Raw genomic sequence first — 24,329 nt, forward strand, 5'->3', positions numbered from 1 at the left:
TCATGTTCTCCTAATAACGCAAGCGTGAAAATTTTCGAAAATTCGTTTCTTATTATTTTATATTGTCAGGAGAATATATTTTGCGAGGAGGTCGAAGATGCGTTGATGACCTCTTTACAAATCATGTTCTCCTAATAACGCAAGCGTGAAAATTTTCGAAAATTCGTTTCTTATTATTTTATATTATCAGGAGAATATATTTTGCGAGGAGGTCGAAGATGCGTTGATGATCTCTTTACAAATCATGTTCTCCTAATAACGCAAGCGTGAAAATTTTCGAAAATTCGTTTCTTATTATTTTATATTATCAGGAGAATATATTTTGCGAGGAGGTCGATAATGCGTTGATGACCTCTTTACAAATCATGTTCTCCTAATAACGCATTTAAAAAAAAAAAAAAAATTTCGCGAACAATTAATGTTCGAAATAACTTACGCATTGCCATCCGCGTTTTGTGGGCTCTTAATGCTCTTTACTTAATTATCATGTTGATAAATACATAGAGCCGTATTATTTACCAATTTATTTTGAAAAATATTTATTTCATCTTTGAATATTACAGTATCTGTCGCGATTGAATAATTTATTTATTATCAATTTACACACATAAGTATTTAATTGTTATATAGCACTGGTGCTACCGGCATTTCGTGCACATAGCACGGAACAAAACCAGAAATTGTGCAATTATATATTACCCTCTGAGAACATTCATGGACGATGACTTTGTAGTTCATGTCCATGTTTTGAATGTCCATAGAGGGAGTATCACTTTTGGGGTCACTCCATAGCTTGGACACGAACCATAGCTCAGACACGAACCATGTATTATTATCGACTGTAATGGATGTAGTTGACGTCCACTTTGTCAGGGAGCGCATTAGGACAATATACCCGTTAAAGCGAGGTGGCCGCTCTCAGGTTTCTCTCTGGTAGTACACAATGAGATATTCGTGACAGATCTCATGTAAGCTAGTAAACTAGGAATACGCATGGGGAAAATTTTCTGGCCAGTCTAGTGGGTGACACCCGATTGACCACGTCGCCAATTGGCCAATTCATTGGTTACCCTAGGCACAGGTCGATATAATTGGCTGCGGTCAATCGCAACGTGGTCAAACGAGGCACTCTCCAGTCTAGTGCGCAAAAGATGATATTGTAAGCTCACTTACCGTCTATAAATCTTACAAGTCTGTGATAATCGTGCTTCTCACGTCATCCCACATCCCAATTCCACCAGTGTTCACAACAATGGTCGTGCCGGTTGTATTTTAGGTTAAATTATACTCGCATGATCTCTTATAAATTTAGTTTATAAATTCTAACAGACTACAAAAAAATGGACAATAAAATAACGATATGTGATCCTGACGAAGAAGAAATTGAAAATGATTTACTGCGTGATATCGAACCGATCATGTGGATCAATGACGATCCTAATTATGACTTGGACGAGATTAACATGTTTTTTCACAGAGTTGATTCAGCTCAAATTATATATGAAGAGAAAAAGAAAAAGTGTAAATTTATCGGCAAATATGTCATGGGTGACGTTCTCGGTGAAGGTAGTTACGGAAAAGTAAAAGAAGTATTGGATTCGCAAACACTCTGTCGAAGAGCGGTCAAGATATTAAAGAAACGAAAACTTCGTAGGATACCGAATGGTGAACAGAATGTTCAAAGGTATTTTTAACGAATGTATCTTTCTATGAGTCTTACATTGGTATGCATTGTTTTTTATCAAAATCTTTTATCGTTAGACACACAAGTGCAATCAGCCAGTTGCAATTATTTTTCTTTTTTATTGTTTTTGCTTGTTATCAATTAATATTTTGTTATTTACAGAGAAATAAAATTGTTAAGACTATTAAGACACAAGAATGTAATAAATCTCGTAGACGTTTTATATAGTGACGAGAAAGAGAAAATGTATCTAGTTATGGAATTTTGCGTATGTGGATTACAGGTAAATTTTAAAAAGTATCTTTTTCATTATCATTATATCTCTAAATATTAGATATGTATAAACATTATATACAAATTATTAAGCTAAACAATTTTAAGAAATGGAAATGATAGCGATTTTGCATTTCTGTGGAATATCATAATTGTTTATTTTGTTTCAATTAACATTATACAATTAAGGATTATAAATGATTAGATTATTGATTTATTTTCAGTTTTTATTTTTTATGCATCATTATTTACATTAATGTTGAATTTCGATATTGAATCTTTAGTATTGACATTTCAATTGTTTTTAATATATATATATATATATATATATATATATATATATATATATATATATATATAGAAATAAGAATGTTCTAAACATAATACTTATTAATTACTAAATAATATAAAGAATGTTTATATAATGTTTTGACAAATTGAAATATATAAATAATAGAGGAATTGTGGTTATTGTATTTATGTAATCATTTTACAATGACGAACATGATTAATTATAAGACATTTTATGATTCTGTTTCAAGAATTAAGTTACAAGGAAAGAATTCATAATTGTACTTTACAATTTATATTATTTGTATGATATATTTTACGTTATAATAACTATGTATTGTGTGTGTGTGTGTGTGTGTGTGTGTGTGTGTTGTGTGGTCGCACGTGCGCGCGCGCGCACGCGAAATTTTTTTTCTGATAAAAGAGAAGCTATAATAAAGCCATATTGAATTTTTTGCTTTTAATGTCTGTAACAATGGCTTGCATGAATTAACGACAATTAGATTTTTATTTATTAGATCCTTTACAGGATATGTTGGAAAGTGCACCAACCAAGAAGCTTCCTCTTTGGCAGGCACACGACTATTTCTGTCAGTTATTGGATGGTTTAGAATATCTTTACAGTAAAGGAATAGTTCACAAAGATATAAAACCTGGAAACTTGTTATTAACCTTAGATGGTACCTTAAAGATTAGTGACTTTGGCGTTGCAGAGGTACAAATACCATCTATAATAACTTCATTACTACTACAAATTTATGCAATTATAAATTATAAAAGCCGATTAAAAAAAAAAGCAAAAGTTTCTAATAAGGAAAAAGTATCTGCGAACACAAAGTCGATATCTATTTAAAAAATGTCAGTTATATATTTCACAACCATTGTGTTTCATTCCTATTTGTGATTTCGCATCTCCATTGTGCTAGGCATTAGACATGTTTTCCAAAGACGATACATGTACGATAGGTCAGGGATCTCCAGCATTTCAGCCACCAGAAATTGCAAATGGCTGCGAAAGTTTCTCAGGTTTTAAAGTAGATATATGGAGTAGTGGAGTTACATTGTAAGTAACATTTATATAGTATTAGTTAATAATGTATATATAATGCAAAAAAGAAAAAATATCGTATCTGTATTTTATAGGTATAATATAACGACGGGTTTATATCCTTTTGAGGGAGATAATATATATAAATTATATGAAAACATTGGAAGGGGCGAATATACTATACCCAAAGAAGTAGAGGAACCTTTAAAATCGCTTATAGAGGGAATGTTGCAGAAAGATGCAGACGAAAGATTTACATTACAACAGGTTAAAAGACATGCTTGGACCATATGCGAGCATCCTAAAATACAAAAAGAAGTACCTATACCTCCTCTTAAAAGTAACGAGTGTCATAGTATGACTGTTTTGCCATATCTAATGGAATATCACTATGGGATTGATGACAATCCTGTATATTACACAGAACATCAGCTAAATGGTAAGTCTATTAACGCCATTTTTCTTATATATTAAATGGGCTATAACATTGTGTGAAATTATATTGATAATACAGAATTATATAATCAAAAGAATCCTCATTGTAGTTCTTGTAATATCCTTCTTTTTTGTGTAATGTGATAGAATCGTAGAAAGTATAACGAAAATCTCTCTTTTTTTTTTTAGAAGAACGAAGACTTCAAGAACTGGATCGTATTAGCGAGGATCGAAAAACTACATGCAATAGTCATGTAAATGCTAAATCTAACACAAACAGTCAAAACAAACGGAGATGGCGTAAACCAATTTCGTGCATTAGTATTAAGAGATTTCCATCCTGCAAGCCATCGTGATTTCGCTGATTATATCGCTATTCTTTTGTTTATATTTCACTGACTGTGTCAGTTACAAAGTTTCTCTATGGTGGAGACGACTGAAAGCTCGATTAATGCTGTGCATACAAGATGTATGTAATCCAGCTATAGCACGAATAGAATGCTTTTGAGTCAATTCAAAAGTATCGGATGTAAACATTTGTGATATTAAGATTAAATCGTATAGCGCGAATAATTCAACGACACTTTATTAATCATTCGACTCATGAAATGTTCAATTAAAAGTCAAATTTCGTTCTGGTGCCATATGGATTAATAAAATTGTTAATCATCAGATTTTTGCATGATTTTACTTACAAAAAAAATCTCCCTGTAGCCCATAAAATTTTATTTATCATGGCAATTTGTACGGAAATCAATTATCATCAGCTATAATATTTTGCTAAATTTTTTAATTTTTTTTATTTACTTAATAAATAAGTATAAAAAATTTAATTATGATTATTATATTTTGATATATTACTGCTATATGGTTTCGACTGCACTTAATTTTTTCACATAAGATCTTTGTATTTATTAAAACTAATTATATATATACGTGTGTGTGTGTGTGTGTGCGTGTGTGTGTGTGTGTGTGTGCGCGCGCGCGCGTGTGTGTATATTAATTATTAATCACAGGCTTATATAAAAGATTTGAGCTCTCTAAAGTGATAGCTGATGATAAGACTGAAAATAGATATATGTGAGATAAGACGTTTTCTCCATCTTATGCTTTTGGAGGAGGAAACTTAGAGGAAATAGAATGAAGAGTGAGAGCGTAAAGTGACCGTTCCTCGTTTTCTTTTTCGCACCAACTGTACCATCAGAAAAAATGCGAGAAAAATCTTATTCTTTCTTCTATTCTATTATCTTCTTTCTTATTATAATGTCGCCTTTAATTTTTTCCAACATGTTAACAAAATCCTTTTTCGCGTATCAAATAAATTTTCAAAGTGATAAATGCTGCACGACATATATTATTACGTGCTAAAAATAGACGAATAAAATTAAATATTATCGCAAAATATGAATATCACTTGAAGATGTAATTGAACATTTTAAATATTTTAAGAAATAAAAATTTTAATTTTAATTTTTATAATAAATCTCTTTCAATTAAATGTTATTCATGCTATTCAAATATCCTAGCTATTATTTATACAAAGTAAATTTTGATAAAATGATGAAACAATATAATAACTATATAAACTATACAAAATGATAAAACTATATAACAATCATATAAATCTGCTCTCTATACATATAAATTATAATTATTATTCTGAACAAAGCCTTTTATCTACTTTATTGCTAGTTTTAGATTTACTTTGTTACTTAAATTTTCATCACAACTTCGATGCATTATTATGTATTGTTCAAATATTAAAATATTAATTAAATATTAAAATCTAAATTATTTTGAGTGATCTTTTTGCATGAAATAACGTCACATTACTTTATTATAATCTCTACATTTTTTTATACTAATGATTTATACATACATAGTCTTAGTTGTACAACTGCATGTACATATATATAGAATTCGAAAATTCAGTAGAGAAATTACAATAATAATATAATTTTGGTAATACATATAATGTTTTAAAATTAATGTGTGGTCATTATCGCTTATTACATAGCTTTTATTCTTTATTGTTTTAATTTTTTTGTATTTGAAACTATCAGACGTTGTTATGTTTATAATTTATGAATAATATAATTTAAATTTTAAATTAATAACGCGCTTTCGTAAAACATATTAAAATATATGACAGTATATTTTTATTCTAAATTATTATTAATATTGAATTATTCTTTAAAATATAAAAATATATCTCCGTTAAGAGTAAAAAATTTAAGGGGATCTGAAAAAAATACGCTTAGTACGCAGCATTATTTAAACATAATTAACATTTATATAAATATTAAATCATTACAAAAGGCCAATATGATATTAAAAACAATTAAAAAATTATTAACAATTATATATAACAATTTATTAGTAATTTCATATTTATTAATGATTTATTATATATATATAAATTTGTAAATATTACTTTAAACGGCATCACAAAGATGTTATATTTTTGATTTCTAAATAGTTGGATGCTTTATAAATTTAGTTTTTCAATGGCTGAATAAAAACTGAAAGTATTTGTTTTGTCTCTTGATCTGTGACCTTCGTATATCTATCTTGCGTTTAACATCGGAAATTTTGATTGATGTTTCGATTTTCTCGCTTATAACTTTGTTTATCTAAAAGTTATTTTAATAATTATCATCCATAATCCATTATAAAAGATTTCGTATTTAATAATTGTCGCATTCTCACACATTCTGAGTATCATTATAAATAGAATCATAGAAGATTATATAAAATATGCCGCAATTATAATGAAAAATAAATTTTAATAAAACATAAGTGTATGGAGATTTGGTTCATTAAAATTTACCTGGTCTAACTCTTTCTCGGAATACACATTGTTAACTATAACAATTAATGCCACAACATCATCAACTTGTCTATGAAAACAAAAACAATATACGTTTATCATAACATAATAAATTTTCATATGTCCATGTCTAATATGCCTTTATTAAATAATGTCATTACCTGAAATAATATCTAATATTTTGGAAATTCTTTAATATACCTTCAAGCAAAGGCTTAGTATTTTTGGCAACAGTAAAAAGAAAAATGTTAGTAGTTAAACTTTCAACTTGCTCTGTCGATTGATTATGATAAGATGGATTGTTCCGATAAAATTGCAAAATACCTGGTAATGTTATCAATATATAATCGATTATAATTTCAGAATTTTCAACGTATGCAAGACATTCTAAAATTGTATGGTCTATTTTTTTCTTATTTTCATTAAAAAGATTAATTTTATTAAATTGATCACGATCTATCGTTTTTAAACCATTACAATATGTCCACCTCTTCCATCCAGGTAAAATTCTACATAAGACAATCCAGAAATAAATAAATTGCTTTAGTTACATAAATAATTTTTGACATAAATAATAATTGATTTCTCAAACGTATATAAAATATTTCTATAATGTACTTAATTCCTATAATATACTAATAACATTCCTATAAGGAAATATTATAAGAAGAATTACTTGTTTTTTTGAGGATTTTTCAAATGCAATTGCAACTGATTATTAGCCCATGTTTTGCACGACATATCATCATCTATAATACATTTCCACTTTGCGAGTTCTTCCTTTAAACATTTAATACGATCATCATTGATATCTTTGCGGAATAGATCCCATGTTAAATCAAGCAGGTATAACAGTTCCTAAAATTGGATAAAAAAGGTATCTTTTTATTTAATTCTTTTATAATATTTACAGGAATAGATATAATATATATGCAGAAATATTTTTAGTAGATAATTTTATTTTAATAAATATATATAATTTTATAGCATGAATTATTACAATATCTAATTTTACCAATTTCTTATTTGAATAATTCTATACGTTTACATCATCTAAATAGATGCATTATTTACATGTATATATCGTTCTGTATACATTGATTTTAATCAATTAAATTGCTTAATCGCGATCTCTTTTTCAATTATTTTATTTTAAATATGTTGTATGTCATTATATGTATATTTAAATTATACCGAAGTTAAAAATTTCAAATTTATAAATTTTATTTATAAACAAGTATTAACAAAATGTTTAAATAGACACTTAAATGGATTAAAATGTGTTTTATTTAATTTAAAAAAAGTTAAAAATATAACTAAAAATATAGCTTATGCAAAATATTTTCAAGTTTTTAATATTCGCTGCAAAAATTTATAACAGAAGAAAATTAAAATAATGAAAATAATTGGTATTTATTCTATAATTGTATTCTATAATTTTTTAAAATTTAATATAAATTATATCATTTATTATATGATATAAATTCTACAATATTTATATTATGTACACGATACATATATAGTATTCTGCAATATTAATATTACAGAAACATAGAATCAAACATGTAAAATCTATAAAATTAGTTATTAAATTTATAAACATACATAAGCATCTTTTGAAATTAAATTTTTGATTTTTGGCACAGGAGGAACTATATTAAATTTATTTGTTTAATTTTCTACATGAACCTAAGTAAAGAATTATTTCACGAATTAATTCAAGAATTATTATTATAATATATGAAATCACGATTATGGTATGTATTATGTATTGGGTTAATAGAAAATTCCTCGATAAAATTTATTATTGTGTTTACCTGACATGAAAAAAGACAATCGTAAAATCTGAAAGTATTTGATATAAATTCCAAAGCTTTCAGCATAGGATACCATGCTATATAATCTTTTTCTTTGTGCAAATAAGTAGCGAGTTCCCAAAATACGGGAGATTCAAGTTTCTTCTCTATCGCAAAATGGAATGCATCATCGATGATTTGCGCTCGATTGAGAACATGTATATTTTTATATTCTTTAGAATTTAAGTATCGCGCAATTTTTCGCCAATTCTCGGTATCATAATTGACACGATAGTATCCTATTATAAAACAAATTGTTTTTGTCGGTTAGTATAATCTTTTATTTATATTGATAAAATATATTACGAAATGTAAAAATATCTCGAGATTAAATATATTTAGAGAATTGTGTATTTTCTATTTTTGTTATTTAACACAAAAGCTGTATCAAAAATATAACATATGTTATATGTATAATAATAAGGAATAGTAATCTCAACTATATTACAATTGATGAAATTACAATATTTTCGTAGTATATTTTGAAGTAATTTGTATTACATATATGTAAAACAATTTACATGTAACTTATATATATATATATATACATATATATATATATATATATATATATATATATATAAATTTGTTACAATTCTCTATCATTTTTAATAATAAAACTTTATATGTAATAATTCAATAATTATTTATAAAAAACTTTAATGTGCGAAAAATTTTGATTAAAGTTAAATTAATTTTGATTCATTTAATCATGATATTGAAATTATACACACAATATAAATAGATTAATAAAAATATAAGTTTCATAATATAAGTAGTATAAGTATTATTCAATTTTTACCAGCTTGTTGTAAATTTAAAATTATCCATTGATCTTTCTCAAGAAAGAGTTCAAATTTTGAATTCGATGGTGTTAACGAAATATTTGACCAAGTTATGGTAAAATTGGGCTTTGATTCCGTAGTATAAGTCACGGGTATGTAATATTGTTTTTCATCCAACTTATCGTGAAAAAATACCGATATAGTTACAACATCCCTAGAATAATTTCGCATCACCTCCAACACTGGGAAACATCTTTGCATAGCCCATGAATGCACCGTGCTTTTTATGTGAAACTGATACTCGGAATCTAATTCATCTATGACCTTTTGCATAGCCTTCCATAAATTATCGGAAGTTCTTTCCACAGGCTTAGCATATCTATAAGATTTAACAGTGTGGCAATAATATCAAACACTGTATGTAATTGATCAGCATTATAAAAAAATCACAATTAATTTATCATTGTATTTTAATTTAAGTTACAACTAACGTAGACATAGAGATATTTAAGTTTCACCATATAATTTTAATATATATAAACAGTGATTTTAATTTACATAGATTAAAGCTTTTTTTTATTATTATTAGTTTTATACTATGCGCATGCTGAGGTATGTGATATATATATATATATATATATATATATATATATATTATTATTATATTAGAATATATTATACTCACCGAATGTTTAAATATATGTTGATTATTTTCGAAAATTTATCAGGTGACATGGTTCGTTCTAACATCCGCCATATAATGGAGCCTATGATTATTGAAATAAAAACTTAATTATATATATTTAAAATGTTTTTATTGCCCGATAAAAGCATTTTAAATATAATAAATCACTTTTTGTAAATTTATAATTAATTTTTTACAATAAATATTTGTAAATATATCTAATTACAATTGAACAACAAAGTTTTTGTAGTCAAATTTAGATGACAAAAGCTAAAAGAATGTTAAATGGGGGTTCCAATGAAAAAACTAATTATAACAAATATATAATGAATGATTAAGTATATGTAAAAATAACAAAAAAATTACGCCATCATAAAAAATTGAAAGTTTTAAGTTTTTTGCAGTAGTAGATAAATATATTTATAATTATAATTTAAAAAATTATTTTATTATGTAATTGTACAAAAATTATACAAAAAGAGAAGTTAGTTTTCAGTTTTATGTATTTTTTGATACTGTCATTATAAAGAATATAATAAAATATAGTAGTAATAAAAATAAAATAATGATAAAATTAAATTACAATTAAATTACATGTTTACAATTTACATTTTTAACTTTTCATGAAATTAACATTGTAATATTTAAAGTTTATTTAATTATTTATTAATTCTGTGTTATTTACATACCTTTGAAATGCGAAACAGAAGAAAATAAATAATTTTCCGGATAGCTACTATATCCTACAGCAGAATTTATTACGATATGAGTGTTTAAATCGAATAATTCGTGTTGAACTTGAACTGCAAATAAATCCATCATCCCGGAATAAGGCAAAACCTAAATGCAATTCAACATAATTAATCTATAATTCATTAAAAATTAAAACAAATTATGTATACAAATTGGCTTTATGTGCTTGTTAAAAAAATATATATATGTATATAATCTTTGTAAGTTTTTTCTTAATAATTTAAATATAAAAACGTACATTTTTTACTTTTTATTAAAGTTGTATAGGATTATCATTACATAAAGAACTTAAACAATCATTTTTTTCTATATTTATATGTATAAAAACGGTAAATTTATATAAATATTCAAAAATTTTTTATATTGCAAACTATTAATTGTTTTATCTGTGTATTCATGTCTTAGAAATAAAACAACCTTATCGACAATATATGCTTGGAGAAATATATTAAAGCTTTCATTTAACCATAGTTGAAACCAATAAGATGGATTCAACAGATTGTCAATATATTTTTGTATTATCCCTCGCGCTATTAAGGATGCAATTATCATTTTGCGTCCAGTAGTATCCAATTCATCACTGTACGTGATATCTGCTTCTCTAAAATCATTATATTAATATGTACATATAAGTGTTTGAAAAATATTAATATAATTTTTTAATTAAATACACTAACATGTTATAAAATATATATTTATCTTTAATTATATATATTACCTATAAAAGACGAATCCCAAAGTCTGTTTGACTTCATTTTGTAAATTAGGGATTACGAAATAATATTCTTTGCTCTTGGATGAAACAAGGAATCTCTCCGAAATATTCCAATAATTTTTCAAATACATAGTAATATTTTCAGCAACATATAGTGCAAATGTCATATGCGATATCATGTTTGGTCTGCACCACATGCTAACGGTTTCAGTCAATACGGTCTCATGGAAATCGGATTTCACAAATGCTATATTATCTATGGAAATCGAATCAATATTGTTAAAATATGTCCATACCATAGCATTGTCTACCAGTGTTTCAGATTCTTGCATTATATATTGCATATTCGACAAAACTTTGTATCTTCGATGATGCTTTATGGAAATATCAAAAGTAGTTCTTAATTCTGGCTTATTCCAAAACCGAAATATTTTCCAGTTTTTCGTTTGGGCATCTATTATTGTAATTAACCACCTGCCATATTTTGATGATATTAATGATATTACTTTAAATAATGATTAATTTTAAAATTGTAAACGTAGAATTTATAAATATATAATTTGTTATTTCAGATATTCTTCTACTTACTCTTTATTTCCATCATCGTTTATATACGAAGTTCCGAAAGAGTCTCTTATAATATTAATTGGAATTTTAACATTTATATTTAGATTATACATTCCAGGCAACAAGACATTTTCGAATTTATATTTGATACAAGATTGAACAATATTGTCTGTATAACATGATGACATTGTTTCATAATGCACTCTATTGTCATTTTGCTTTAATTCCAATCTGATATACTCATACTTTGTTATACTGATTGGATGCAATATGTGGAAACTTATTTCTTGTGTTGCATGAATAATATAAATAGTAATTACGTATTCGCCAATGAAATATTCCTCGAGCAATTCTAACTTCATGTTATAATGTAACGGCAGTATATAATCTGATAGTTTGTTGATTAATGCGTTGCGCTGTACGTTTTCTGTTATTTTATCAATAGAAATTGCTGTTGCCATTATGGCAATGTATATCAGACTACTACTTAATAATAATTTTAAGAATGCCATGTTAAATTTCATTTGAATATCTATAAAATCAATTTCTTTATTAGAAACAAGGTATTTATAAAGAATATGCAATTCAATCGACTTTTGTGTAAAAAGGCCTTAAAAGAATTTAATTTTCATAAGAAAATATGATTAATTTAAAGAATGATTAAACAATACAATTTATTAATAAATGAAGGAAATCATTGATAAAAAGTAACTATAAAATCTTATCGAAATGTTATATTAGATATTTTTCTTGAAAATGAATATCAGAAGACATAAAGAACATATTTAGATAATTTCGAAAAGGACAAATAAAATAAACATAATTTTTATTTATTTATCTTATATTCAGTTTCATCTTCTAATACAAGATTTCTTTTAATGCAATTACATATTTCTGTGCTTTTCATATTATGACATTCTATATAAATAACAAGTTTTAAAAATTCCTTTCTTTCCTTTAATTTCTATATCTCTTAATTTTTTTCTTATATATACATGTTAAATTTATAAAAGTATTAAAATGTATGAGAATATTCTCAATAGCTGGATTTTATATTTACTAACACGTTGTATGTTTACTATTGTGTTACTTTCAAAGCTTATATGCCCCTCCTGACCTTAAATGAGAGATATTGAAATTAAGTGAGAGATATTAGAAACGAACGAATAATAAACATGTATCAAATTTATTTAAAACTTAATTGATATAATAATTTGTATCAAAAAATTAATTGATATAATAATTCGGTGAAAAAATATTAAAAGAAACGATATTAATATATCATGGCATACGCACTTTTTCGAACAAAATATTAATCTACTGTTCGTACCTTATTCGCATTCGTTACATATTTAATTTAAGATTATTATTTAACGTAATGTTGGAGGAGAATATTGATTCTGGATATTGATTCATTATAAAAAAATGTTGTACAAACATAATAAGGATAATGTTAAATATTTTTCAGATAGTTTTACAGCTGTGGCGTAAAAGTGAACACATATAATAATATTATAACGTGAACAAATACTTAGATTTTATATTTTTTCTATATCAAAATATGACCAAATTATGTTATTATAATATATTCCTATTTTCTTATTAGCTGCATTATTTACAGAAAATAAAGGTAATAATTGCAATATAAAAGTATGTCTTTTGAAAATTGAACAGGAATGTCTTTTTTAAGAAACAAAATAGCTGACTGGTATTCAATATATCTTTATATGGAGACGTTCAAAAAAAAGGAGATATATATATAAGTAGTTTATGTAGATTTATTTAAAGGCTTACCCTATTTGTTGAGCCAGACATAAGTTTAATTCTAAATACATAAACGTTCAATAGCGATCTTACCGCTTCAAAAGACTATTATAAACTGACGACCATTGACATCTGAATAGATAGACGGAGCCTTTTGAGAGGGGTAACTGATAAATGCAGTAAGGGGGGAGTGCATGTTATTATGATGACTCATTGTTATTATGATGACAATAGTCAAACGATGCGTTAAACATCTTTATATTTTTAATCGTTGTACAAAGAATGCAGAAATTCTGTCTGTCTCTTGATCTCCAATTGACGTTTTTCTATCTTGCGTTCAACATCGGAAAGAATTGGTTCTTCAATCTCTGTTTTAGTGAATGTTTTTACCTAAAAGAGATTATTTTAACAATGGTCATCAATAAATGATTTCGTAATTGTCGCATTATCACATAGCTAAAATCTTATTAACAGAATTATAGAACAAAATACATAATAGACTGTATATAAAATATATAATATGTATATACAAAGTGTTTTTGTGGTCATTGTTACTAATTTCTAAAGTATAGGAACTAAAATTGAATATTTTTTGACAATAAATTCATGTTTGCAAATTGATAGTTTCAACTCGATAGCAACTAAATGATATTTTCAGTCCAAAGCTTTGTTGAAGACAACCTATTCAACGCTACTGCGTGGGCTAGCTCGCTATTTTCCCTATACGATGGTTGAGCAGCAGAGGATTTGTGCAAGAGAGATGTTTTTCTTATATTTTTATTATAATTATTGTTTTATTTTATTTCAATAAATATGACAACAGTTGCTGAAAAAGAGTTAATTTGCCGTTGCATGCATGGCAATCATGTTTTTATTGATTCTATCAGAGATTTATCATCTCTATCAAGGCGCTAGATTGTGTGAAAGTATTATTTTTGGACTTGTGTTGAAATTATGAATTCGTAAACATAAGTTAATTGTCAAAAAATGATCATTTTTGCTGCCTTTACTTATCATATGAGTTTATATTATCAACCTTAAAACACATATACATGCATAGTAAAAAATAAATTTTCTAATAAAAATTTAACAAATAAATATGTAACTTTGATATAGTAAAATTACCTCGCCCAACTGTCTTTGAGAATATATATTGTTAATCATAACAGTTAATGCCACAATCTTACTTACGATACGCCTAAAAATAAAACAGTATACTCATAATTAACATGAACAATAAACTTTTAGATATTTTTATAAAATAATATCGTATTACTTGTAAGAATATATAATTGGTCTGAAGTCATTTAATATGTTCTTAAGCATATACTTAGTATTTTTGGCAAGAGTGAAAAGAAAAATATTAGCAATTAAAGTTTCAGTTTGCTTTATCGATTTGGATTGAGGTAGATTACGTAGATTTGGTGCTTTTATCTTTATATAATCCATTATGGTTTCATAATTTTCCTTGTAAACCAGACATTCTGAAATTGTATGATCAATTTCTTTTATGCTATCATTAAAAGCTTTATTCCATGTATCAGTATCTGCCGTTTTCAAACCATTACAATATGTCCACCTCTTCCATCCAGGCAAAAGTCTATAGATGACAAAAAAAAGAAGTAAAAATTACCTAACGAAATTGTGCTAACTGTTCTAGTGTTATATAAATATTTTTGATGTAAGTGATAATTAATTTCTCAAATGTTTGTACAATATAAAAAATATCTCGATAAATAATCAAGTATTATAAGAAGAATTATTGTTTTATAAGAAAAATACTTGTTTTTTTATTTGTCAGTTGTATTATAAGAAAAATACTTGTTTTTTTTATTTGTCAGATGCCACTGCAATTGTTGATTTGCTTTTGTTCTGCATGGGATATCATCTATAATACATTTCCACTTTGTGAGCTCTTGTTTTAAATATTTAATGTGATCATCATTGCTCTTTTCGATGAACAGATTCCACGTTAATTCGAGCGATTTTAGCATTACCTATAGTTCGATAAAAAGCATTTTTTTATTTAACTCTTTCATATAATTTACAAGAACGGCTATATAATTTACAAGAACGGCTATATATAATGTATGTGCAAGTGTATATGTATGTATTTTTGCAGAAAATTTTATTTTAATATAAATACATAAAATTTTATTTTAATATAAATACATAAAATTTTAGCATGAACTACTACAATATCCAAATATTTCATGTATTTGAATAATATATATTTCATATCATTTTATATCACTTTATATCATTTAATGCAATTTGTATGCATTATTAATATGTATATATCGCTCTGTATACATTGATTTGACGATTGATAAATTGGCTATAAGATTCGTTTTTTTGAATTGCTTGAATTTAAATATTGCATATTACACAATATCGATTTAAAAAATTTCAAATTTGTAAATTTTTATTTTTTATAAAACAGATATTTACAAACTTAATATGTACTGTATATAATGTAATAAAATTTAAAACAGTAAATTTCTACAAAATATTTTATAAAGATTTTAATATCGCTGCAAATTTTATAACGGAATAAAACTAATATAATAAAAAATAATTGTAATATTGCATTCTATAATTTTCTAAAATTAAATATAAATTATTTCATTTATAATGTAAATTCTATAGTACTAATATTACAAGAAAATAGTAATTCGAAAAGTTCAAAATCTAAAAAATGTAGTTATTAAATTTAAAAACATAATTGTCGTAAAAAATCGTCTTTTAACATAAAATTTTTTACTTTTGACAATGAAGAAATATATAATTAAGTTTATTTTTTTACTTCTCTGTATGAACCTAATTTTTAAAGAATTATTTTAATGTTAAAGAATTATTTTTTAATATTATGATATACATAAAATCACGATTATAATATATATTATACATTGGCATAAATAGAAATTTTTTTAATAACATTTATTATTTTTTACCTTTAATCGAGGATGAGATTTTAAGAGTATGAAAATATTCGACATAAATTCAAAAGCTTTGAGCATAGGATACCATGCTATATAATCTGTCTCTTTTTGTAAATAAGTAGCGAGTTCCCAAAACACGGAGGATTTAAGTTTCCTCTCTATCACAAAATGGAATGCATCATCGATAATTTGCGCTCGATTGAGAACATGTATATTTTTATATTTTTCAGAATTTAAGTATCGCGCAATTTTTTGCCAATTTTCGGTATCATAATTGACACGATAGTATCCTATTATAAAACAAATTGTTTTTGTCGGTTATTATAATTTTTTATTTATGATAAAATATATTTTGAAATGTTAAAAATATTTCGAGATTAAATATACAATAGATGACATTTCAATATTTGTATAGTATATGTAGAAGTAACTTGTGTTATTTATATATTTGAGTATGTTTCTTTATTATTTATAATTAAAATCTTATATATAATAATTCAATAATTTTGAAATACTTTAGTGTGCAAGAAATTTTGTTTAAACTTAAATTGGTTTGACTGTAATCACAATATTAAAATTATATATGTAGTATAATAAATAGTAAATAAAAATATAAGTTATTATTCAATTTTTACCAATTTGTTGTAAGTTTAAAATGATCCATTGATCTTTCTCAACAAAGAGTTCAATTTCTGAATTCGATGGTGTTAACCAAATATTTGACCAAGTTATGGTAAAATTGGACTTCGATTCCGTAGTATAAGTCACGGGGAACATGTAATATTGTTTTTCGTCCAATTTGTTAGGAAATTGTACCGATATAGTTACAAAATTGCTTGAATTATTTCGCATCGCTTGCAATACGGAAAAACATCTCTGCATAGCCCACGAATGTACCATGCTTTTTACATTTAACTGATACTCGGAATCTAATTCATTTATAACACTTTGCATAGCCTTCCATAAATTATCGGAAGTTGTTTCCATGGGCTCAGCAAGTCTATAAGATTTAACATTGTGAATAATATTAAACATTGTCTATAATTGATCAGCATTATAAAAAAAATCACAATTTACATAATTTATTTACGTATTTTAATGTTATAATATAAATTTCACATAGAGATATATAGAAATTTTTAATTTTAATACATATTTTTATAATTTAATGTATAAACTTAAAATAAAATATTTAATATAACTTAAATATACATACATATATATATATATTTCTTAAGAACAACTCGAGTTGAAATTCACTCGAAAAACACTCATAAATAAAAATAACTGCGTAAATCTGAGACTCTTCAAATACATATATCCTTTAAATAATAAAAGAAAGGAAACGTACTATAATATACTTTGATTTTCTCTTTTGTTACGATGTATATACGATGTATATATGTGTATACATATATCATTATAATATTATAATATATTCTACTTACTGAATGTTGAAATATACGTTGATACCTTTTAAAAATATACTAGGTGACAATGTTCGTTCTAACATACGCCATATGATGGAACCTAGAACGAAAATATATTTTTCTTAAATATATTTAAATTTAATAAATTAGATCTTTATAAAAAATCACATTTATGTCTTTTCATATTTTTTGTAGTTGTAATTAAACATGTGCAGTTATAATTAGAAACAATATACAGAAACAATATGTATTAGTCTTAGGTTTTTGATATCTTTTTCTTACACAGCAAGAATTAATTTGTTATAAAATATTATAACAAAATAATAATAAACAAATGAACTGCGAAATACAAATAAATTTGTTTATATCTATAATTTTTTTGGTTCCTCTATAATATTGATTTTTGGGAGAATTATAGCTTATTTATTTATTTACATAATGTTATATATTACAATTGATACATACCTTTGATATGGGAAAGAAAAGTGCACATATAATTTTCAGGATAGTTATCATATTCTACAACAGAATTTATATCGACATAAGTGTTGAGATCAAGTAATTCATGTTGAATTTGAACTATAAATAAATCCATCATTCGGAAATCTGGCACAATCTAAAAATAAAATTTGAGTATAAAATTAATCGAGAAAAAGAAAGCTGTTGACATATATATATATATATATATATATATATATATATATATATATATATAAACAATTATAATCTAATTGCTGCTGTTAAACATAATTTGTAATATTTTGTACATTCATAAAGTACATACATAAAATACAGACATAAAGTTTGAAACTAAGCAAATGTGTTTCTATATTTAATATGTGTCATGGTTTAAAAAATTTAATGTTGTTATAATTACATAAAAAATATATTTATAAGATTTTGTAGAATGATTTTAAGTTAATTAAATTATTAACGCAAATTTTTCTTTAATAATTTTATCAATTAAGGATTAAAAGACTTTATCAATTACTAATAACTATTAACGTCATGTTTTATCCAGGCGTGTGATGCACTATCATTCGTGGTCCTTTTATCGTGAAATTCAAATTTATGTCAATAATTTTAAATTTAAAGTGCATGTCATATTTTTATTAAATTTTTCTAAATGGATTTGAAAAATAGATAAGAATTTAAAAAACTGAAATAAGACTCGCGTTAACAAGATTTTTGATTGAAAAAATATCAAAAAGGAATTTACAAATATTTAAGAATTTTCTGTACACGTTGTTGTACTATTAATTAATTTAACTACATATTTAAATAGAATTAAAGATAAAATTACCTCATCGATGATATATGTTTGGAGAAATATAATAAAGCCTTCATTTAACCATAGTTCAAACCAATAAAATGAATTCAACAGATTGCCAATATATTTTTGTATTATATTACGTGCAACTAAGGGTGCTATTATCGTTTTGCGTCCGATATAATCTAATTCTTCATTGTAAATGATATCTGCTTCTCTAAAAATCATTATATTAATATGTATATTGTATAAATATTTGAAAAATATTAATATAATTTTTGAATTAAATGCTAACTTATTATAGAATATATATCTATTTTTAGTTATAAGTATTACCTATGAAAGATGAATCCTAAAGTCTGTTTGCTTTCATCTTGTACATTTGGGATTGCGACATGATCCACTTTGCTCTCAGATGAAACAAGGGTCCACTCAATTAATCTTTTCGAATTAATCCAGTAATTTTTCAAGTACATAGTAACATTTTTAATAACATTTAGCGCAAATTTTGCATGCGGTATTAATTGCGGTCTACACCACATGCTAATGGTTTCAGTCGAATTGAGCTGATAAAAATCAGTCACCACAAATATTATATTATCTATAGAAATCAAAACATTCTTGTATAAATGTATCCATTCATCATTGTATGGATTAAATTCAGTTTCTTGTATTGGCATATTCGACAAAACTTTCCATAATGAATGATGCACTGTGGTAATATCAAAAATAATTTTTAATTTTGGCTCGTTCAAAAACGGAATTATTTGCTGTTTTCTTGATTGGGTATCTATTATGAACAACCACCTGCCATAATTTAACAATATGCTTTAAATAATGACTAATTTTGGGCAATTGTAAGCGTAAAATACACAAATACAGAGAGTTACTGATATTTTAATTTATTCTTCTACTTACTCTTTATATCCATCTTCGTTTATGTACAAAGTTCCGAAAGACTTTCCTATTATACTCATTTTAATGGTATAAATTATAGATAGATTGTACATTCCAGGCAATAGGACATTCTTGAAATTGAACACGATAATATTGTCTTTATCATAATTTGTTGATATTATTGTATAATGCATTCCATTGTCATTTCTAATTAATTCCGATCTTAATATTTTTATCGAATCCGGTACATGAACATTTATGTATTGTGTTGCATAAAGAATATAAATAGTTATTACACATGTACCGTAGAAATTAAAGTAGAGGAATTCTAGCTTTATGTCATAATGCAACGGTAGTATATTATTGTCTGATAAAATGTAGTTTGTATATGTAGTTGATACATTATGCCTCACAACATTCGATTTTTCATCGGAATTCTCTGTTGCCATTGTAGCAATGTATATTATACTAATACTTAATAATAATTTTAATAATGTCATGTTAAGTTTCTTTTGGATTCCTACATAAAAACGTTTTCATTATTAGTAACATAACATGTGCAAACATAATGCTAAATAAAAATATCAATGTAATAAAATTTAAAAATAGAAAATTTATTAAAACGATATATAAAATATATTCTTTGAGCTTAAACATAAGGATATATGAAAAACATGTATCCTTATGTTCAAGCTCAAAGAATATATTTTATATATTCTTATGTAATGAGAAGTCGGAAAAAAGGAAAACAATAAACATAATTTTTATTTCTCTCAAGTTCAATTATTTTTAGGGTTTTATCTTACATATTTTTGTTTTGCATTTCATAATAATTAAGTTCTATACGTAATATGTTTGTATGTTTACTAACATGTTATTTTCAAAATGTTTTGTCTTTTCATCCTTAAGAGAGTGATGTATTAAAATTGAACAAAGGATAAACGAACAATAAATGTCCAGCCGGAATTAAATTTATTAAAAGTTTTATTGACATAACTATTCGGATTAAACATGGAAATAATAATATAAACTTTGTTAGCACTTTCTATGGCATGCAAATGTATTCGGGCAAAATATTAACTTATATATATTGCATGTTTTTCTTATATGTTCGAGTTATATATTCAACTTAATGTATATTCTATTTATCTAACGTTCGAAAATATTGATTTTAAGCATTTATTATAAAAAAAATGTCTTAGGAATTTTGTAACGCCAACAAAATTGTCTGGATTTTATATTTTTTATATGTCAAGGAAATAAAATTATGCTATTACAATACATGTCTAAGTCTCTTCGTTTAATCACAATATATGCAGAAGATGAAAAATATTGCAATAAAGAATTATATTTATTTGAAAATTGAAGAGAAATGTCTTTTTTAAAAAACAATATAGTTGACTGTTTTTCTATTCACACATTCATGTATGCATATGTTCAAAAAAGAAAAAAAGATGAGTATTTTATATTGTATTTAGTTAATGTTTTTTACCTTATTTGTTGAACCAGCCACAGATTTAATTACAAATGTAATATTCAATCGAGATCTTACCGCTTCAGCAGATTATTATAGACTGATGGTGCCGTCGACATACCTGACGTATGTAATATACGTGTCATGTAAATATCATGATCATAACAAGAGAATCTTATTTTCATCGCTCGAGAAACAATGTTGAATCTATTCTTATCAATCAAAATGCTACAACTACTCTGATATAAAGAGACTATATAATGGAAGCGAACTTCAAATGAGGACAACTAACGTTTAATAAAACAATTCAATAGTATTGACATTAATGAACTATTTACATATTTGAAAAATAAAGCCTAGTTTCTGTGAGAACCCAATACTTACAATTATTTTAATATCTATCAAAGGATAAATCTACTCTTGAATAAATATATTTAAATTTAATAAAAATTTTATCATTATATGAAATCAATAATATTCATTTCTTTATATATTTTTTGTAGTTGTAATTAAACATGCAGTTATAATTAAAAACAGTATACAGAAATTAGTTTTAAGTTTAAACATTTTTTTTATCATAGCAAGAATAAATTAAAATTAATTAAAATATTATAACAAAATAATAATAAATAAATAAATTGCGAATTACGAATAAATTTGTTTATAATCAATGTATATGTACATACCTTTATTATAGGAAAGAAAAATGTGTATATTTGTATAATTTTCAAAATAGTTTTCCTTTTCTATCTCAGAATTTATATCCATATAAGTATTGAAATCCAATAATTCATGTTGAACTTGAACTATAAATAATTCCATCATTCGGAAATTTGGCATAATCTGATAGTAGAATTCGAGTATAAAATTAATAAGAAAAGGGAAAGCTGTCGATACACTTACAAACAATTATAACACAGGTCTGCGAAAGTTACGAAAAACAGAGTAGGTAAATCTGATATATTTTTTGACATTGAAAATGAATCTGGCCACAGAATTTCCCCAGCACATCAGGTTTTCAATTTATAGTTAAATAGTCCAAAAATGACAATTTCGGTAAATTTTATGAATTTATTACGGAAGAACCTAATTTTTGAAATATTTCTACCAATAGTATCATATAATATTAGTCTTCACCTTTTAAATCCATTTTCAAATTCATTTTAATAAATTCATGAAATTTGCCGAATTAGCCATTTTCGGACTATTTAACCACAAATTACTCAAAAACCTGATGAGCTGGAGAAATTTTGCAGCCAGATTCATTTTCAGCGTCAAAAAATCTTTCATCCACTCTGCTTTTTGTAAGTAACCAAATCTAAAATGTCGCAGGTCTGTGTAATCAATCGCTGTGTAATCATGCTGTTAAATATAATTTATAATATTTTGCATATTATAAGATTTGAAACTATAGTAAAATATGTCTCTATATTTAATGTTATATTAATGTTTGTCAGTTAGTTTAAAAAATTGAATGTCGTTATAATTATATAAAAATATATATATAACATGTTTATTAAATGCTTATAAGTTGAAAGTTCTTTAACCATTTTAATAATTTTAACAATTAAAGATTAAAAAGATCTCATGTATAACACAATATGAATAATAAAAATTTGAATTTGGCAGTAAATAAGAGTTAGACACGGATGATTGTGCATCAGAGTCATCGGAAATTAATTTTTTGGTGAAACTGAATTGTATACTGGGCATAAATTTTTCTTTGTCCATATATCAAGTGCATAATTAAATCTTAATTTGAAGTTTTTATAAAATTCTCTTAACATTTTCAACACCTTTTAACACTTCTAATATCTCGAAGAAGCATTGACGAAAAAATGGCGGGGCGAAGTCGAGAGATCGAGAATCAAATGATATAGAGAATCATATGAGTCTTTACCTAAAGACTGCTCTTACCACTAATTGTAAGACATCACATCTCGATGTTTCTCATTTTGCCTACAAATATTTCTTACTAATAATTATTAGCAATTAATATTTCAAAGAGGCTTGTGAAGCACTATCATCTGCGTCTGATTTTTATTCGTTGTAAAATTCAAATTTGTGTTAATAATTTTAATTTTAAAATACATGTTATTTTGTGAAATATATACATTGAATTTCTCTAATGGATTTATAAGAATTTAAAAGACTCGAGCAATCATAAGACTCGAATTAGCATAGTTTTCAATTGAAAGAAATATTAAAAAATAATTTACACAAATATTTAAAAACTTTCAGATTATTGTACTATTAATGTACAATTGAACTATTAATTATTTTCATTGTATATTTGAATAAAATTAGAGATAAACCTATCTTATCAATAATATATGGAAAAATATAATAAAACCTTTATTTAACCATAGGTCCAACCAATAAGGTGGATTAAACAGATTGCCAATACTTTTTTGTATCATCCTACGTGCTACTAAGAATGCAATTATCATTTTACGTGCGACAGGATCTAATTTTTCATTATAAATGATATCTGCTTCTCTAAAAATATTTATACTAATATGTATACTAATGTATGAAAAGTTTTGGATTAATATAATTTTTATTTCAATACATTAACATATATTATAGAGTATATATCTTTAATCATATATATTATCTGTGAAAGACGA

At 25.1% G+C, this 24,329-nt stretch overlaps 3 protein-coding genes across 4 annotated transcripts; 1 reads left to right on the forward strand and 2 right to left on the reverse strand.

Annotated features, from left to right (window-relative positions):
- Positions 1-1,072: 1,072 nt before the first annotated feature.
- LOC105253099 (serine/threonine-protein kinase STK11) lies at positions 1,073-4,403 on the forward strand. Of its 2 annotated transcripts, none has more exons than XM_011260896.3 (6): positions 1,073-1,684; positions 1,847-1,967; positions 2,778-2,963; positions 3,175-3,311; positions 3,392-3,735; positions 3,924-4,403. In XM_011260896.3, the coding sequence occupies exons 1-6, from the start codon at positions 1,341-1,343 to the stop codon at positions 4,085-4,087; spliced, it is 1,296 nt and encodes a 431-aa protein (XP_011259198.1). In that variant the 5' UTR covers positions 1,073-1,340; the 3' UTR covers positions 4,088-4,403. The 2 variants fall into 2 exon arrangements, with proteins under 2 accessions (XP_011259198.1, XP_011259197.1); XM_011260895.3 differs by having other exon boundaries at positions 1,105-1,684; positions 3,921-4,403.
- A 1,774-nt stretch (positions 4,404-6,177) lies between these two features.
- Positions 6,178-13,922, reverse strand: LOC105253146 (aminopeptidase N-like). Its single transcript, XM_025413771.1, has 12 exons — positions 13,717-13,922; positions 11,944-12,454; positions 11,359-11,829; positions 11,058-11,241; positions 10,577-10,727; positions 9,888-9,969; positions 9,220-9,581; positions 8,379-8,656; positions 7,238-7,419; positions 6,723-7,070; positions 6,562-6,631; positions 6,178-6,364 (listed from the first exon to the last, which is right to left on the reverse strand). The coding sequence occupies exons 2-12, from the start codon at positions 12,444-12,446 to the stop codon at positions 6,236-6,238; spliced, it is 2,760 nt and encodes a 919-aa protein (XP_025269556.1). The 5' UTR covers positions 12,447-12,454; positions 13,717-13,922; the 3' UTR covers positions 6,178-6,235.
- A 763-nt stretch (positions 13,923-14,685) lies between these two features.
- Positions 14,686-20,437, reverse strand: LOC105253098 (aminopeptidase N-like). The gene is made up of 11 exons (XM_025413772.1): positions 20,247-20,437; positions 19,665-20,135; positions 19,362-19,545; positions 18,524-18,674; positions 18,077-18,158; positions 17,264-17,628; positions 16,641-16,918; positions 15,508-15,683; positions 14,963-15,286; positions 14,812-14,884; positions 14,686-14,722 (listed from the first exon to the last, which is right to left on the reverse strand). Exons 1-11 carry the CDS (start codon positions 20,417-20,419, stop codon positions 14,693-14,695), a joined length of 2,307 nt encoding a protein of 768 aa, XP_025269557.1. The 5' UTR covers positions 20,420-20,437; the 3' UTR covers positions 14,686-14,692.
- Between the last annotated feature and the right edge of the window lie 3,892 nt (positions 20,438-24,329).

Source organism: Camponotus floridanus, unplaced genomic scaffold, assembly GCF_003227725.1.
Source record: "Camponotus floridanus strain SB8 unplaced genomic scaffold, Cflo_v7.5 scaffold7, whole genome shotgun sequence".
Lineage (NCBI taxonomy): Eukaryota > Metazoa > Arthropoda > Insecta > Hymenoptera > Formicidae > Camponotus > Camponotus floridanus.